Below are 18067 nucleotides of genomic sequence, written 5' to 3' on the forward strand. Positions count from 1 at the left end.
AAAAAAAAAAGTCCCCAACAGACTTAAAACATTACATGTTTCCGATTGTAGTAATGCCCATTAAGGGGGACAAAGTGACTAAGAGTCAATTGTGAAATCCTAAAAGTTCTTCTGCTGATATGTACAAAGGGCTTCAGTGCAATCTAATAATTCCATGAAATTATACACCAAGTCTGAATACATATGCATTTTCTGGGATTTGATATCACATTCTCAAAGTGACCCATTGCAACAAATATATAAAATTTTACAAATTGCTGCTATTAAGTGTTCCACACAGAAATGTAGGCATAAGCACCAAGTCCCAAATCACTAAGTAAGAAATAAAATGAGTCTAGACTTCTGGCTCTGCAATCCATCATTATTCTCATCTAACATTTTACCAACTTTGTAAATCTGACGCCAGCAGTTGGCTTAAATCTTGAGAGAAAAAAGTTTTAATGAGAACTACAGCTTATCGATATGTTAACATATAAACATTTACAAATATTTTTAATCTGCTGAGCTTTTTTAGAGATGAATAATAATTTTCACTATTCACTGATGCACCATAATCACTGCATATTATCTTCCCAACTCCATCATTACCCACATGCTTCCTACCAAATAATTATAGATACCTAAAATACAAGAGAAGTACTACAGAAGTTAGAATTTTAAGTTGATGTTAAAAAGTCATGCTTCAGAGTTATACAATCAATTACTGCACAATAAAATAAAGTATACAAAAAACTTTAAGAAGAAGGGGAGGGTTGATGCTATGAACTGACCTTCATGAGATGCTGATTTATCCATTTTGTAAACGTTTTCTTTTGAACTTTGTCCCGTTCATCTGGAAGGGAAGGAAAAAAGACCTAAGATTAGGTTGGTGGAATCTATGAAGAAGAGATTTCCATTGTTGTTATACACATTTTAAAAATAAGGTTTTCAGAAGACACTGTTCAATGCATTTGAATTTTTCTCTTAAATTCTGGCAATGTTCAGCTGTTAGAAAGTGTTAAAAGAGTTGCTTATCAAACTACTTCCTTCCAGTAGTGTATTTGCCAACATTATTGCAGCTTATAAACAAAACTCCAGACATGGCCACATACCCATCACCACTGCCACCACCAGAAAGCTGGCTCACCTGAATTCTACTAGCTTCAGGTAAACACTTATATTGAAACTTCAGAAAACATTGTACCTCATATTACATTCTCTTGATCTTCACAATGATTACGGGAAAGTAGATAGTCTCATTCCCATTTTACAGAAGAGGAATCTAAGACTTGGAGAGGTAAAGAGACTTCTCCAAGATTACTGAGCAAGTTTTTTTTTTTTTTTAAGATTTATTTATTTATGCATACAGAACTGGGGTACAGGCCAGAGGCTTAGAGGCGGTGAGAGGATTCACCAGAGACAGAGTGGGGAGCAGAACAGGGAGATCGATGAAGCACACAGCTGAGGGGAGCAGCGGGCGGGTCAGGAGAGGTCTGCCACGCCATGTGGTCGCCTCCGGGGCAGGCGGGAATCGAATTCGTGCGGAAGTGGCTTTAGCTTCTCAGAGCTGTGCTTTAATCCGCTGCGCCACCAGGGAGGGCTCCACAAGTAGAAGTTTTTATCAAATCAGAACTTATATTTAAGTCCTTTGCGTAAAGTGGACTCTGGCTTAAATTCTAGTGCCATATTCACTCTCTTTCTCTCTTTCCCTTTTCAATTCTTATCCTTAAATGCACTTAACTATTTTTATAGAACTAGTGTTCCCTTGAAAATTCTTACCCTACATATTAAAAATACTTATGCAATTTGCAATTATTTAAATATAAACAAAAAGTTGGAATCATCTATAATATGACAGAGTTACTTATATTAGTATAAAAAAAAAGATAGAAAAAGGTAAACATCTGAATGTATTTCATTGTACAAAAACATACAGGTAATCCATTTAAAAAAAAAAATGTCCCCAGGTACTCGATCCCAGAAGCAAGTAACAAGAAACATAAAACACAAATATAGCATTTTAACCTGTAAAACTGCTAAAATTTCATGAAAGAAAATCATGCTGACCAGAGAACAAAGGATATACACTCCTATAGAATGCTAATGAATATGGAATTTTGTTTAAACCTTTTAGACCTTTACTGTCAATATTGTAGCCACTGGACAAATATATATGCCTAACTTTATATAAAAATTAATGAAAAGAAAAATTAAATGAACAGTTCAGCTTCCTAGGTATATTAATCACAATTCAAATGTACTGATGCTATAGATGAAGAACATTCATATAGCACTGGTCTAGAATAATTTGCCAGTAAATATCAAATGTCTAATATGTGCCCTTTTCAGAAAGTCTACTTCTAAAACTCACGCTAAAGCTATTATCACAACTGGGCATAAAAATATCTAAGAGACTATAAATCTATGTTTAAACTGCAAAATAAAAGTTTGAAAATATATTTATAAGGAAAGAGTTGAAGAAATCCTAGTATAGCATCCAATAGTTAGTTCAGAATCAATCCTTTGCCAAGCTACTCAAAGATGGCATATGAATTAAGGTTCTCCTACACTTTTATTTATTTATTTTAAAGATTTATTTATGCATACAGAACTGGGGTACAGACCAGAGGTGCAGGGGCGGTGAGAGACTTCACCAGAGACAGAGTGGGAAACAGAACAGGTAGACTGACGAAGTACACTGCTGAGTGGAGCAGTAGGTGAGTCAGGAGAGGTCAGCCGCGCCATGTGGGTCACCTCCCTGGCAGAGCTGGAACTCATGCTGAAGTGGCTTTAGCTTCTTAGTGCTGTGCTTTAACCCACTGTGCCACCAGGGAGGGCCCTCCTATGCTTATAGGCCAACATGAAAGGCTGGGGAAGGGACCACATAACTTAGTTTGTATTTCATAAGTATTTCTTCTTGAAAATATCTCCTTAGGATCCTTGGGATCCTTGAGATTCCTATTTACTACCATCATCACGAGAAACAAAAAAGGACCCAATAAACCTATCATTTAGATCTGCCTATAACATATTATTTTTGAGTGTGCCAAAATTCTAGTCTACTTCTTGAATGAATGCTGTGTTTAAAAATAGGAGAAGGCATTGCTTAAGAAAAAATAAACTTGCTAAATCTAAATGCTCAAAAGTTATCTTAAAATTGTTAAGTTTGCCTAATTCCCATGTAAAATCCCTGAGCACTGTGTCCCTGAGCTACTCTGCTAAGGTCAATAACATCAATAATTTAATCACTAACCAACATTATCATTCACAAAAGATCAGCCCCTCTACTGTCACTTTTGTCGACATCATGGTCGATGCACTGAACAAATAAATGTCTATGTTATGAATTATATTTCAAACTTAGAATAACAAAGAATAATCATTTATATACTTAAATACAGTGGTAAATAATATTGTGTCTGTGGAAGCTATAATGGTTTCTTCAAAGTCTACCTGCCTTGCTATTCCTAAAGAGTTCAGAATGAACTTGTTACTAACTAGTACAATCAAGAACAGAAAGGAGAAGCAATCAACTAGCGCTTGGAAGTGATAAAAGTAGACTCCATACTTTCCGTATTTACTCATTCATTCCAACATCTACCAGGTAGTTTGATGAGACCCACACCACAATAGTGTTGGTGTGTATGCTAGACAGAGCATTAGCCCTTGCTCTCTGGAGCTCAACCTAGAGAGGGCATCTCACATGAAAGCACTATGACAAGCATGCCAACTGTCAGAGATGTAGTACTCATCATTTAAACAAGCACAAATAGAGAAAAATCAGCGCTGCTGTAGGGCAGTCGGGTAAGGCTTCAAGGAGATGAAGCTGAATAGCAGGATAGAAACCAAGCAGGGATAGACATCTCCATCAATAGAGAAACCCTGCGTTACTAATTTCAGATGGAAAGAGGACGGTTAGAACCCGAGTGTTATGATTCTCTCCATAATTGTTTCCCTTAACCCAAATTATGTCATCTTTCAAATGGAAATGAACATATCTCAATCACAGAGAAGGTGCTGTGGAATCTGGCCCTGCCTTGTGGAAGTGAACTTTGAACGCATGAATGCAAACAATGGAAGCTCTGTGTGAAGGTGTAGTACTCATATCACATTTTCAACATGCTTTTCTAACTCTCCAGCAAAAAAAGGAAAACAGTGAAAAAATACAAACATTGCTTCTTGGGCAATATTCATATTATTCCCATCTAATTAATAAATTAGGACTACAATGCTAAATTGTCTAGAAAGAAAATTGCAATAAATTATCAATTATAAATCCTTAAATTTATACTTCAAATTTTATTAATTTATTGAATTATCTCACAAGAAGTCTGATGAATTGACTCTGTCCCATTAAACTTAGCATATTATGTTTTATATAAAGTCCTCTCCTGTTAGTACAAAATGGTTAATAAAATACATTTTTTTATTTTCTAAATTAATAAAAATATTGGTCCCATATTTTAAGGAGCATAAAGAGTCAAAACAAATTCTAAGATTGGTCACTTATTGGTTAATTTCTTATGCATTTAGCTTCTATCAAGAAAGCTGATTCAATGAAATAATTTACCTCCAAGTACAAATGAGAATCATTTAAATGCAAGTATTTTTGGTCACTTAGATTGTGTGTGGTTATTGCTAAAAGTACTGCTGAAAAGGTAAAATGGGTAGATAACACAGAGATAATATTTGGGGATTATGTGCATGGTGTAAAGACTAAATCTATCTTAATAATTCATAAATTTTTAGTGTTTTCTAATAGTAATAACTTAAATCCTTTCCTTTAAACCTAGAGGATTCCCACTCAAGTAAACCAAGGAAAGTTCTTTAGCACTAGATAACTCCCACAATGCTATAATAATAAGAAAAGAGTTAATGTGGAGTATGAGAATTTCAACTCCTCTCAGCAATTAACAATCAGGGAATAATTTAAGTCTAAGTAAGCTGTGATTTACCACTTTCCATATACTCTATTTCAAAAGGGAGTTATTCCAAAAGGGAGTATTCCAGATTATAACATCTTATTTTCCAATGACAAGTCTCATAATGGTTCGTTATTTCATTTCAATGAGAGAAGTCTAGCACTGAGATTTATATTTAGGACAGTGTTGCCATGACAACAAAAAGAGAAAATCATTCCTGTGCCTTTAACCAATTCTACTGGTTTTCTAGATTATCCACTTATTTTTCAGAATGAAAGTTTATAACATTTCTCTATTTAAAAATTATCTCATTCTTGTGATTAGTTAAGTGAAAACAAACAGTTATGAACACCTTCTAAAATTCAACATGCTGAAAGTAATGACATAGAATGCATCTAGCAGGATTTAGAGGAGGAAAATGTGCAAATAAAGCATGGATTATTACAGCCTACACTGAACCTGTGTTCAGTAAAATCCTACTAAACTAAATCCATGTAGTATCACACACAATAAATAGAGATTATTTAAATGTCTATTCTATGTATAACAATAGGGGGAAGTTCTGTGTAGTGAGCTTCAGAAGTGAGCTTGAGAGCCTCTCCAGATTTCTGAAAGGTGCTGACAGTCAGCTGAACTCCCGCCCCATAAACCAACACAGGTAATGCAACCTTCCTTTTCTCATTTCTTAAAAATGAAAGGCATATTAAGGTGATTCTACTAACCCATACAGCACATCAGCCCCACCAGCTTTGCGTTCCAGTCTTCATCATTTTTCATGAGCTGCCCCATCATTCTGTAAGAAATCTATCCAATAGTTCCTTCCCTAACTCCTTCGGCACAAACTCTGATGTGTCACACTCCTGTTAACTTTCTATGCAGAAGGGAAACACTGAATAGACACACCCACTGGCAAGTTGAAAACCAGTCAACTCCCCCTTTTAAACAAACATTCACAAAGTCAGCCTCCTCCACTACCTTGTAAGAGGATATATAACTGTTACCAAAATGAAGTTATATTAACTATTTCTCTTTTTGTTCATAAAGCTATTCCTAACAGCTTTACAAGAAGGTAGAGAAGGAGAATGGTAGATTTCATTTTGAATTAACTCATCATACTACTTTAACACCCCAGGCATAATTCCTTTGAAATAAAAAAAACAAAAATAACATCTAGCCTAACTTGTTTATTAGCTCATGATGTTCATGCTACAAAGGTAACTTAAATAGCTCCACTTGATAAACCAGAAACATATCCTTCAGGAAGAATACCCTATCAATAATTTCTTTATATGTGGTTCACATATATTTTCACTTGAATCTCATGTTCTTTGAGTTGGATGGTACTATACTCGTTATAAGGACATAGAAACCACTCTGTAGTGAGATTTAAAATCTAGCCTAAGAATCCACAACAGAAATCCTAACTCTTACTCCAAAATCAAATTCTATTCTAATTACCTACCAATGGAAGCCCTAAACAAATAATGCAGAAAAAAACAAGGACATTCCAAATTATGAAACTATTACTTGTGAGAACAAAGAAATGGGGGACAGAACAATGACCTGAGGCCCTTATTTTAAAGATGCAAAGGATCAGTATCTACAGCCCACCCATGCTTGTCTGAAATATTAGAAAAGTGGACTTACTTAAATAGAAACTGCATGAACGAACCCAAATACTACAAATAAATGATCACCATATATTTTCAGCAACAGGGAATCAGCAAATTTAATCATGTCAAAGGAAAAGTCACTTCCAGATTAATAGTCCAGAATAACATCCATAGATGGTTTCTAACAATATTCTAAATATACCATAAATGAAGAAAAAATTCACCTTCTTATAAGAAGGTTAATGTGTCTGTTTAATAGTATCTCTTCACTTCATTTCTCTTATTTTCAATTGTCTTTGTATTAAAATTCCTTCTTCAATTACAGAAAACTGAGCCCATTCACTTAATCCTTAGTATATCTAATATATTGTTCTCAGTTGTATACAAATAATACAAAAAAATTGGGTATTATCCCCCACCACAATCCTTCAGTTATACCCATTTACAGAAGAAACTGAAACACTGAGCTTCAGAGTGTTGCCCAGGACTACACAGTTACTAAGGACAGGAGATGGGGAAAAGATGTAGCTTGCAAAATGATATTTAGTATTATAATTTTAGACTTCAAAAACAATACTAACTTTTTTTATTTATGTATGCATACAGAAATGGGGTACAGGGCACAGGTGCAGGAGTGATGAGAGGATTCACCAGAGACAGAGTGGGGAGCAGAACAGGCTGACTGACAAAGTACACTGCTGAGGGTAACAGCGGAAGGGTCAGGAGAGGTCTGCCATGCCAAGTGGATCACCTCTGGGGAGGGGATTGAACTCATGCTGAAGTGGCTTTAGCATCTTCGTGCTGTGCGTTAACCCACTGTGCCACAATGCTAACTTTTAAAAAATAAACAAAAAAATAAAAGGTGAAGCTTGACCAAATCTTCAGTGCCAGGGCTATCCAAATGATGGAATTTACTTATTAGTTATCAGTGAATCTAAAGAGTGGAAATGAATAACACAATGCTTTACCAAGAATTTAGAGCAAGGATAAGATTTTTGGTTTCATAACGCAAGGGTTGTGTGTATATTTTAAAAGACTGTAAACCAATACACTTCAAAAAGGTTCTACCTAAAAAAGAAAGAGGAAAAGAAACTATGAAGTGTTGCATATGTGTAGTATAAAAAAGAGATAGGAAAGAGAAGGTGGTATCCAGTTAGAATCTCCATCACTGCCCAGAAATAGCTGAATACAACACAGAACAAAAAAAAAAAAAAAGTAAGTTTTAAGGTTTCTGTCATTATGGAAGGGAAACTGACTAGAATAGTATGAATTAATGAAAAAGACCAGCTCCAGAAACTGAGGAACAACTTAAAAGTAAAGACCTGGGTGCTGGGTTCAAAGGTACCAGACCTGCAGCACATCATCCCCTCTCCTCAGGTGAACTGCAGCCTTCACCCAATCATCACCTAAGGGGATGATTGTGCCCATTCAAGGCACAATCCCTTGGCAGCTTGAATGATCTATAGTGACCTCAGCCAATGTGACTTCCTAGAGTTGTATATAAAATCCCTGTTCTCACAGAAATGTCATTATGAAACATTATATCAAAACAAAACATAAAAGAAACTAAGCATAAAGGCTGACAGATATGATGTAGCATTAATGTAGTAGAAAGCACTATAAATGAAGTTAAAGAAAGCTCACTTACTGAAAGAAAGTAATGTGCTAAATGCAATACAGACACCAAAATAGGTAACTCCTACTAATCAATAAGATAAAAGCCCCTTTTTGAAATGACATGAAAATGCAACTCAAAGAAGTAATATATATGGTCACTACAGGGAAGTGCCCAATTGTTCACCTTCTGCTCAGGAAATGCAAATGAAGAATGATTTCATATTGGCATAAGTTTTTAAGAATGATAATAACTGGGATCTTCCTGGTGGCACAAGGGGGTAAGTCTCCACACTATCAAGCTATCAGCAGCCACTGCAGCTCCAGATCTGTCTTGCTCCACTGCCCAACCCCAACAGGGAGTCATATGAAACAGCAGACCTCTTCAGCCTCACCCTCTGTTCCCCACCTCAGTGTATTTCAGTAGATCTGCCTTTTCTGCTCCCCACTCAGTCTCTGGTGAATCCTCTCACCCCTGCACCTCTGGCCTGCATGCCAGTTCTTGTGTGCATAAATAAATAAAAATTTAATAATAATAATAATAAAAGAATGACAATAATTAATACAATGGGAAAAGGTAGTCACAGCACTGATGAATGTATACAGTGGTAAAAATCTTTTTTGGGGGCCCTCCCTGGTGGCGCAGCCGGTTAAAGCACAGTGCTAAGAAGCTAAAGCCACTTCCACATGAGTTCGATCCCTGCCTGCCCCGGAGGTGGCCCACATGGTGCAGCAGACAGCTCCTGACCCAACCACTGCTTCCCTCAGCAGTGCACTTCATCCATCTGCCTGTTCTGCTCCCCACTCTTTCTCTGAATCCTCTCACCACCCCTGCACCTCTGGACTGTACCTCAGTTCGGTATGCACAAATAATTAATTATTTTTAAAGATTTATTTATTTATGCATACAAAACTGGGGTACAAGCCAGAGATGCAGGAGCAGTGAGAGGATTCACCAGAGACAGAGTGGGGAATAGAACAGGCAGATCAATGAAGTACACTGCTGAGGGGAGTAGTGGGCGGGTCAGGAGAGGTCTGCCTAAGCATGTAGATCACCTCCGGGGCAGGCGGCGGGATTGAACTCATGCGGACGTGGCTTTAGCTTCTCAGTGCAGTGCTTTAACCTGATGTGCCACCAGGGAGGGCCCCAATAATTAAATATTTTTTAAAAATCTTTTTTGAGGGCAATGTGGCATTATCCATTGTAAATTTAAAAAGCATGTAACTTTCTGAATCAACAATTCCATTGTAGGAAATACTAATATTTAAAACGTAGGGACTAGATGAATGACCTTTATTCTCCCCCATTCTAGACTATAAATAAGGGATAAACTTGCACATAGTGACCAGAAAGACTCCAAAAGTGGGGAGGAAGCAAAGGAAGGGAAGAGGGGAGGGAAAGAAGTTGGTTATCAGAAGAGAGTAGAGGTTGACTAAGGGGAATATATACTGTATTTCATACTGCATATCTCTACATCCTGTGAATCTTTTAGAAGGAAGATGGATGTTTTTACTGCTAGTAACAATAACTGAAAGTGGGAAAATGTTCCAAGTTCTTTTATTCATTTATGTATTCAATATTCTTGTAAAAATATTCAGGCCAGAATACTCCCACTTAAATCCAAGGAAAGAGTCAAGCACTTCAGGTGTGTTTATGGTTTGCTCTCAGCTGTATAGGAAAGGGAGAAAAAAGGGATTATTAGGGAGAGGAAAGTAAAAGAGGGACTGAGAAAGGGAGAGGAGAGGAGTAGGAAGAGGGAAGGAAAAGGAAGAGGAGGAAAAACATGATAGAAGAGGAGATGGAGGCACAATTTGTGATGAATAATTCCTCACAGGATGATTGCCCTAACTAGGATACAAAAGGATGAAGCTGTAGAACCCCTCTGAAAGAGAATCAGTAACTGAGAATATATTCATAAATTCCTGTTTGGAGGATATCTTTTGCTTGACGTTTAATTGCCACAGAATAAAAGGCAGTCAGTTTACCCTCACTTGTCAGAAATCCAGGAAAAGAGACAAAGGTAGAATGTGCTATGTAAGCTGAGGCATAAATGGTGACAAACAATAGATGCCATAAATCTCTCCCTACAAATGCTCTTTGTGTGTCTCCCCCACTGCACCATTACTCTCTCCCCAGCAGTTATGTGAGCCCCAGCTTTCCTGAAAGCGTGCTGTCAGTGAGACATGGGCCAATAGGAACAAAGAGGCATTGGGTTCTACTCTGAAGAGGAAGAGTTGAATATGAAACTTCTAGAATCTGCTTTTAGCTACTTTCTCCAACCTGAATATCCTAAAAATATAAGAAGATAAAGAATCTTTATATATATATTTGCATCGCTAGACTATTTAATTATAATACGTGACATAACTGCAGGTTTACTGAGTCACCACTGAGGACTGAAAAGTTTCTGTAATTCCTTATTTGTATTATACTGTGTAAAAGAAATTATAATGCTATCTTATGTTAGTTTCTTCTCCTTTCTTCCAAGATTTAGAGATATATTTAAAGTTAATAAATAGTATATGAATTGAAATAAACATTTATTCTACTGTATTTATATATAAGCTAAATTGTTGTTTATGAACACACTAAGCTTTTCTGGGTTTTAAAGTCCAGCTTTGAAAACTTTTACAATGATTATATAAGGAAAACAACTGTTCACTTTAAAGTTAACCAAATATACTCTGTAAAATATTGAAGTAGAACATTCATTTGCTGAAAGAAAATATAAACAAATTTTAATGAATGCATATAATTTCTCAGAATTCTCTGAGATGTTATGACTTGTTGGTTTTTGAGAGAATCATACCCACTTTCCTTAATACTCTTTCCTTTCTCAATACTCTGAAGAATAGGCATCCCCAAGATGTCAGAATATGCTTTGTCTAAAACATGGCTAAGGGCCAGTCAAGCTTCTGCAGGTTTCAAGAGAAACTGCTAAAAATTAATTATCTTTTCCTAGAAGAATGCAGATTCCCCAGATTTGGGGTCATCTAGAGAAATAAATTTTCAATTGGAGAAAGCTACAGTTACGACAGAAATCTACTTACAGAGCAATATGGCATAAGACACCCCCTCATTGTCATATAAATCTATACCTCCTTCTTTCTCCTTACTATTTCAGTTCCCTATCCCAGATCAAGGATAAAAACCATCTACCTGTTCTTTTTACTCTAGAATTTATAACTATGTAAATTTCCCATACACATGTAATTAAATTTGTTCTTTTTCTTCTACTAATTTGTCTAATGTTTTAACAACTCAACCCATCCAAGAGTACAGCGGGGTAAGGGGAATTTTCCCTTTCATCCCTATAACCCTAGATACAGATGATTACATAAATGTATTAAAAGATACATTTTATTTTTTTGAAGATTTATTTATTTATGCATACAGAACTGGGGTACAGGCCAGAGGTGCAGCGGCATTGAGAGTATTCACCAGAGACAGAATGGAGAGCAGAACAGGAAGATCGATGAAGTCACTGTAGAGGGGAGCAGTAAGACAGACAGGAGCAGTCTGGTCTAATGTACCACGTGGGCGACCTCCCTGGCTAGGGATCGAATTCAAGCTGAGGTGGCTGCAGCTAGCTTTGCAGTCCTGGGCTTTAACCTATTGTGCCATCAGGGAGGAGCCTAAAAGATAGACTTTTAGCATAAAAGGAATTCCAGATAGACAGACAGACATAGAAAGATGGATGCATCAGTAATGGCTGTGTGGGTAGGTGAGTGGGTGGATGGATGGATGGATGGTATTGGATGAATGGATGGATGCGTGGTGGGTGGATGGATGAATGGATAAATAGAAAGATACATACAGAGATATAGAGACACAAAGTAACAATGTATCATCTATGTCGTCCATTTTGTAGACTATGAGAGATGCTATGGTAAAGCCAAGTAACAGACATAGAAGTCAATAAGAGAATAAGAAACCTACACAGATGTTAGTCTAAATCCTGGCATTAACACTAGCTATGAAGTTCAACTGGGGAAAATTATTTAATTTCTTTGAAACTGAAGCATCCTCAAATGTAAAGTAAAGTTACCAACTTCAGACAGCTTACTAGACACCAATACATGTTGACAGTCAGCTTTCAGCAAACATACTGGCTTCCTAGTCACTTTAATTCCATTAGCAAATCTGGAATATGGAGTATCTACAACCAGTATCAAAGATACTACATTAATATGCTATTTTCAATTAAAGATTTTGTAATTACTGCAAAATTCAAGTCAATTTTCACTCCCAGTAAGAAACAAAAGTAACTGTATGTTAGTCATTCCAGATTGTTGCTCTTATCCCCACGTCTTTTCTAATAAATGACAGCATACTATATTTCTATTTGTATTTATGAAAATTAATTTATTAATTTATTATATATATATATCACATCATAACAATCCTACTACTGCACTTAGGTATCATCATCTCAATTTTACTGATTAAAAATAAATACATGTCAATGTAATCTAGCCTAGTTTTCTCTAATCCAGAAACAGAAGGGCTGTAATTTGATCTACTTTTTCTAATATCCTTTCTACAATACAAGAACAAGTCACAAGGGTAAATCAAACTTACACACAAAATCAAAAATCAAATAACCTGAAAAAGGACATAAGATAAGTAGGTGCTTTATTTTCTTACCACACAAATACCAAAAGAAACAAGAAAAAAAAATGTTCTAAGTTATTGAAGAAAGTATTCCTTCATTAAGTAAACTACAAACGACAACAACAAAAAATTCTCTGTCCTGTAAATGAAAAGTACAGAGAGATTTTTCACTCTGTTCAAGATGCGAGAATAAACCAACACAAGGTCAAAAATAAGAACCTGGTAGTTCTGGTCTCTCTTTGGTACTGAATTCCGTGGGTTGACACAATTGAATGTTCTTCCTCTATCTACCTTGTATATAATCAGTCTTTCTTGATAAGTGTTGCTGGTACCAAGAATTTGTCACAGTGATCCAAGGAATAAAATCAAATATACCTTCATACTAGCTCTAGTGTTGTTTAACAAAGGTCATTTTTTCAGAAAACAGTGACTAAGAGTTATTAGTAACTCCTTTCATACGGTTGTAGCCTCTTTAATTGACCAAGGATTGAAGAAGTCCTCCCCACCCCCTCAGGTTGTGAGGCCACACTTCTGAAGCCAATGGAAATTACAGAGTGATTCACAAGCATAACACTTTTCAGAGTGAGTCAGCAGCAGGGATAGACGGGTGGAGAACCCCAAAATCAACTACTCTGAACCACACTAGAAGTAAACTTCAGCCTGGGCTTGCTCCATAATGAGATTGCCTCCCACCCAAAATTTTTTGGGTTTTGTTTTCTCAAAACATGTTAAATCATATTTCAAGTTTTAATGACATACTTACCAATGCTTTAGTCAATAATTACTCTTTACTATAATTTTCCATTCATCTTTATTTTCCTTTTATAATTTTTAAAGATGATTTACAGCACTGTTTATGATTCAGAGGTACACGGTCACACCTCTTCAGTTATATGTCACCGCACCAGTTTTTTATTTAAATGTAGTTCACAGTTTGTGGTGGCAACCGCTTTAATTATAGGCCACCAGCCATGACCCAACAGACTTCAGAGGTCACATACCACATGACACAAACCAACTCCAGAGGACTCTGCTGCCACCACCACCTTGCACCCACCACCCAGCCCGCCCAACCCGTGATCCCTACCATGAGCACTGAAGAGCATAAGAAAGACACACATACTGCTAAACCTGGGCTGCTAGGAGACTTCTCCCTCAGACTTACTTCCTTTCAGCCTTACTGCCTTTAGAAAAGATCTTCAACCTCGTTTTAGTCAGGGAAGCATTCTCCCAATTAAACATAACATACCTGAACATAAAAGATAAAATGGATGGCAACAAACTATGTCCAACACATTAGAAGAGAAAAAAGCTTCTCCTTAGGTTTACCCCCAAGAGAATATCTACATGGGTTTCCATACCTCAGTTATCTTTAGAACTCTTGCCTTGTCCACTTGCTTTTTTTTTTTTCCTTCAAAAGTAAAGGAAATATTTTTTAAAATACATACTCTTCTAAGATCTTCTTCCAAACATTCTTCCAAACACTCAGGCTCCTTCATTGCCTACTATAATAAGAATAATGATCTTAAGTTTTCAAAGTCCATGACCCCTCCCACATCTGTCTTCACAAGAAAGTACTATCACATTCTAGCTACTTAAATAAAAAGAAAATAGTGTATTTGTTCTGTTTTAATGTTTTTATTCTAACAAAACCAGAGCTAGTAAAGCAAAGTGAGGAAAATGAATGATGATGTGTCAGTAAGAACAGTTGTATATCAGGAAATTGCTAATAGCTACTTCTGTATGGTAAAAATAAGCACCCAGTCTCCCTGGTAGCAAAGAAGGTTAAGAGTCAGCACAATGAAGCAATCTGCAGCCAGCCGCCAGTGCAGCATGAGCTCAACCCCCAGCCAGGGAACTAACCAATGTGGTGTAGCAGAACTCTCCTGTCTCCCACTGCTTCCCCCAGCAGCATGCTACTGGATTCCCTCAGCAAGGTATTTCAGTGGATCTGCCTGTTCTGCTTCCCATTCTGTTCTGGTGAATGCTCTCAAACACCTTCCACCCCATTCCCACCTCTGGCCTATAGCCCAGTTCTTGTACGCATAAATAAAATCTCTGATTAATGAATAAATAAATAGAAGAGGGGATTGCAGAGTAGGTATTCTTTATTTTTTTAAACAATCACATGCTTTATTAAAAAAAAAAAAGATTTATTTATTCACACATACAGAACTGGAGTACAGGTCAGAGGTGCTGGAGTGGGGAGGGTTCACCAGAGAGAGTGGGGAGCAGAACAGGCAGATCTACAAAGTACACTGCTGAGGGGAGGAGCAGGCTGCTTCATGTGGGTCACCTCGCTGGCCTGGGATAGAACTCTTGCTGCAATGGTTGCATTAGCTTCATAGTGTTGTGCCACCAAGGAGGGCCCAGAATTCTTGCTAGACTTTGGTTTTGAGAAAAATCTTAACTTGTATAATACTTTTTAAAAATATCTTCAAAACCTGCCTGGCTATAGGTATTATATTTAGCCTGTGGAACTAACACTGGTATACCAGACTCAGGCAGCCACTTAAATTGCCAAGGGATTTTTCCAAGACAAGCTATTGGGTTCCCTCAGAGAACAGGGCACCACCCTATGGCTCATCAACTGTAAACCAACTGAGCCTTGGGCAACCTCTGCCTAGCTACTGAAATGAATTTTGTAAGCTAAAACTTATTTCAATAATGAAGTACTTGGAAGACTCTTGAGGTCAGAGGTGATCTAGGGATTCTTCAGCCTAAACTCATTTCATAAGAAAGAGGGATGTTGAAGATAAATAATGTTAAACTTAATGCATCACCTGATGGTGAAGGAGGAAGTAAGAAAATCACTAAAACTGTTCAAGTCCAGTTTCATTTTTCTGTATGCAAATTTCTATAATTAAATTAAACAATATTAACTTGATTTGTAACTCCTATGAAACTCAGATTTACACATTCACAAAGGTTGTATTAAATATCAGATAAGCCCCCATTTCCAAGTAAACTTTTTTTTTTAATGGTCCAGCTTTTTCTTCAGAAGGTAACATTCCATTCATTCAAAATAAGCATCTCTTGAGAAAGATTCCCCACTAAGCACTGGACAAGTAAGTACTAAAAACTCACAATACGAAGAGGCATGAGTCACACATTCTGCCTCAGTCCAGTAGGAGAGAGACTAAGAAGTCAGAATTTACCAAACTGCCTGATAAATGTAACAGAGTATGAAAAACAAAGTATATTTTGATCTTTCTCTTTTTTTTTAAAAGATTTACTTATTTGTGTATACAGAAATGGGGCACAGGCCAGAGATACAGGAGCAGTGAAAGGCTTCACCAGAGACAAAAGCGTGGAGCAGAACAGGCATCGATGAAGTACACTGCTGAGGGGAGCAGAGAGCAAGACAGGAGAGGTCTGCCGCAATATGTGGATCACCTGTGGAGCCAGGGATCCAATTCACACTGAAGTGACTGCAGCTCGTTTGCAGTGCTGTGCTTTAACCTACTGCACCACCAGGGTGGACCTAATCTTTCAACAAAACAGTAAAAGTACTGTATTTTGACAATTATTTGCAACCTACTCCCAGAACCCAAAACAAGATACAAAAGTATTTCCACCCACCAAGGAAATCCTTTTGTGCCTCCTTGCAGTTCATTCCCCCTTCTTCCCCCAGGCAATCGTATGTTTTACTATATATTACTCTTGCTTATTATAAAATTTCACATAAATAGACTCATACAGTCTTTTGAATCTAACTTCTTTCACTCAGCATAATTTCTAGGTCTATACACACTGTTGCACAAATCAGTGATGTGTTCCTTCAGATTACAGAGGCACAGCATTGTGCAGACATACCAATTTGTGTATTCACTTGATAAGGAGTGATGGGCACTACCGCACATTTTGCACTACTATGAGTAAGGTTGAATTTAATCTGTTTTGTTTCATCTCTCTGATTTGCATTTCTGTACACTTTTATCATAGGTACAGGGAAGGCGCAGAGTATAAGGGAGAAAGAATAGTATGAAGTATGAACAAAGAAAAAAGAAGACAAAATCATGAGAAAACTAAAGGTGATGAGGCATGGAAAAAGTATTTGATGTATGGGTCTCATGAAAGATTAGGTCAGACTAAAAGGCCTGTAAAACATATCCCATACTAAGCAGTTGGTATTCTACTGAGAAGGCAACAGAAAACAATGAACACAGCTTTCAAACAGCTGCAGAGTCATTTTCCTGAAAACCTTAGTGTAGAGAGACCAACTAACGCCCCAGAAAGACCTGGTCTCAAATCCCTGCTCTGTTCTCTGTGGGCTGGAACAAATTAGTAAAACTCACTAAGATTGATTTTCTTTTTCTGTGAAGACATGTAGAGAAGCTAAAAGAAATACTGATTGTTGTGCTGAATGGTCAGCATAAAATGTTAGCTCCTCTTAATGCTGCTTGATGGATTTATGCATTCATGTCAAACATTTCCTGGAATCTAAGTAATGGCAACATGGCAAGCATCTTTAATGGCTTCTGCTAATCATTCTACATCAGTAAATGCGATTTATCCTTAAGATCTCTAGTTACCAATTTTATAGTTAACCAATTTTCGCTGAAGAAGATTTGTAGGAAGATATGCTAAGATTTTGCACATGTTAACAAAATGAGGTCTAGAAGTAGCAACATGACATACTTTATGGCTACACATTCATCAACTTGACACTTGTTCACAGTTGCTACTATTGTAAAAGTTAAGTCTGATTATCCCAGCACAGTAATGGTGGCATTGCATAGCCACTTAAAAGCCATCTAAAGGCAGAGATGATACTTCCCCCTACCACTCAAGGTTCTTCAGTGGCTGGTCAAGAAAATTTACAAAAGACAGATTAGTAAAACAAAAGAACAAATTAAATGACATACATATGGAGAATCTATGTGGATATAAATTTTAAAATAAACAGGGCTGGGCGCATCACAGAAATGAGGGTGCTCAAATGACAGAAATCAGATGCTCTGTGACTATTTGCCCAACCATATAAATAACATTTCTCCAATAGAAAGGTTACTTCTGGAAATAATCCTAAATCTGGGATTTTCATTCTTCTAGGTAGATAAGTGAGCGGTCAGTTTCCATTTCGGGACCCTCCCTGGTGGCGCAGTGGGTTAAAACACAGTACTAAGAAGCTAAAGCCACTTCCACATGAGTTCGATTCCCACCTGCCCAGGAGGAGATCCACATGGCGAGGCAGACCTCTACTGACCTGCCCGCTGCTCCCCTCAGCAGTGTACTTGTCGATCTGCCTGTTCTGCTCCCCTCTGTCTCTGGTGAAGCCTCTCGCTGCCCCTGAGCCTCTGGCCTGTACCCCAGTTCTGTAT

General features: G+C 37.2%; 1 protein-coding gene across 8 annotated transcripts in view; it reads right to left on the minus strand.

Annotated features, from left to right (window-relative positions):
* Window positions 1–18067, minus strand: part of DST (dystonin) — a 408501-nt gene that overhangs the window by 227159 nt on the left and 163275 nt on the right. For all 8 annotated transcript variants that reach the window (XM_004673588.2, XM_012720777.1, XM_012720771.1 and 5 more), the window contains one exon: window positions 771–832. In XM_004673588.2, the coding sequence (XP_004673645.1) occupies window positions 771–832 (62 nt within the window). The remainder of the gene's footprint in view (window positions 1–770; window positions 833–18067) is intronic.

Source organism: Condylura cristata, unplaced genomic scaffold, assembly GCF_000260355.1.
Source record: "Condylura cristata isolate star-nosed mole 26May11 unplaced genomic scaffold, ConCri1.0 scaffold00001, whole genome shotgun sequence".
Classification (NCBI taxonomy): Eukaryota; Metazoa; Chordata; class Mammalia; order Eulipotyphla; family Talpidae; genus Condylura; species Condylura cristata.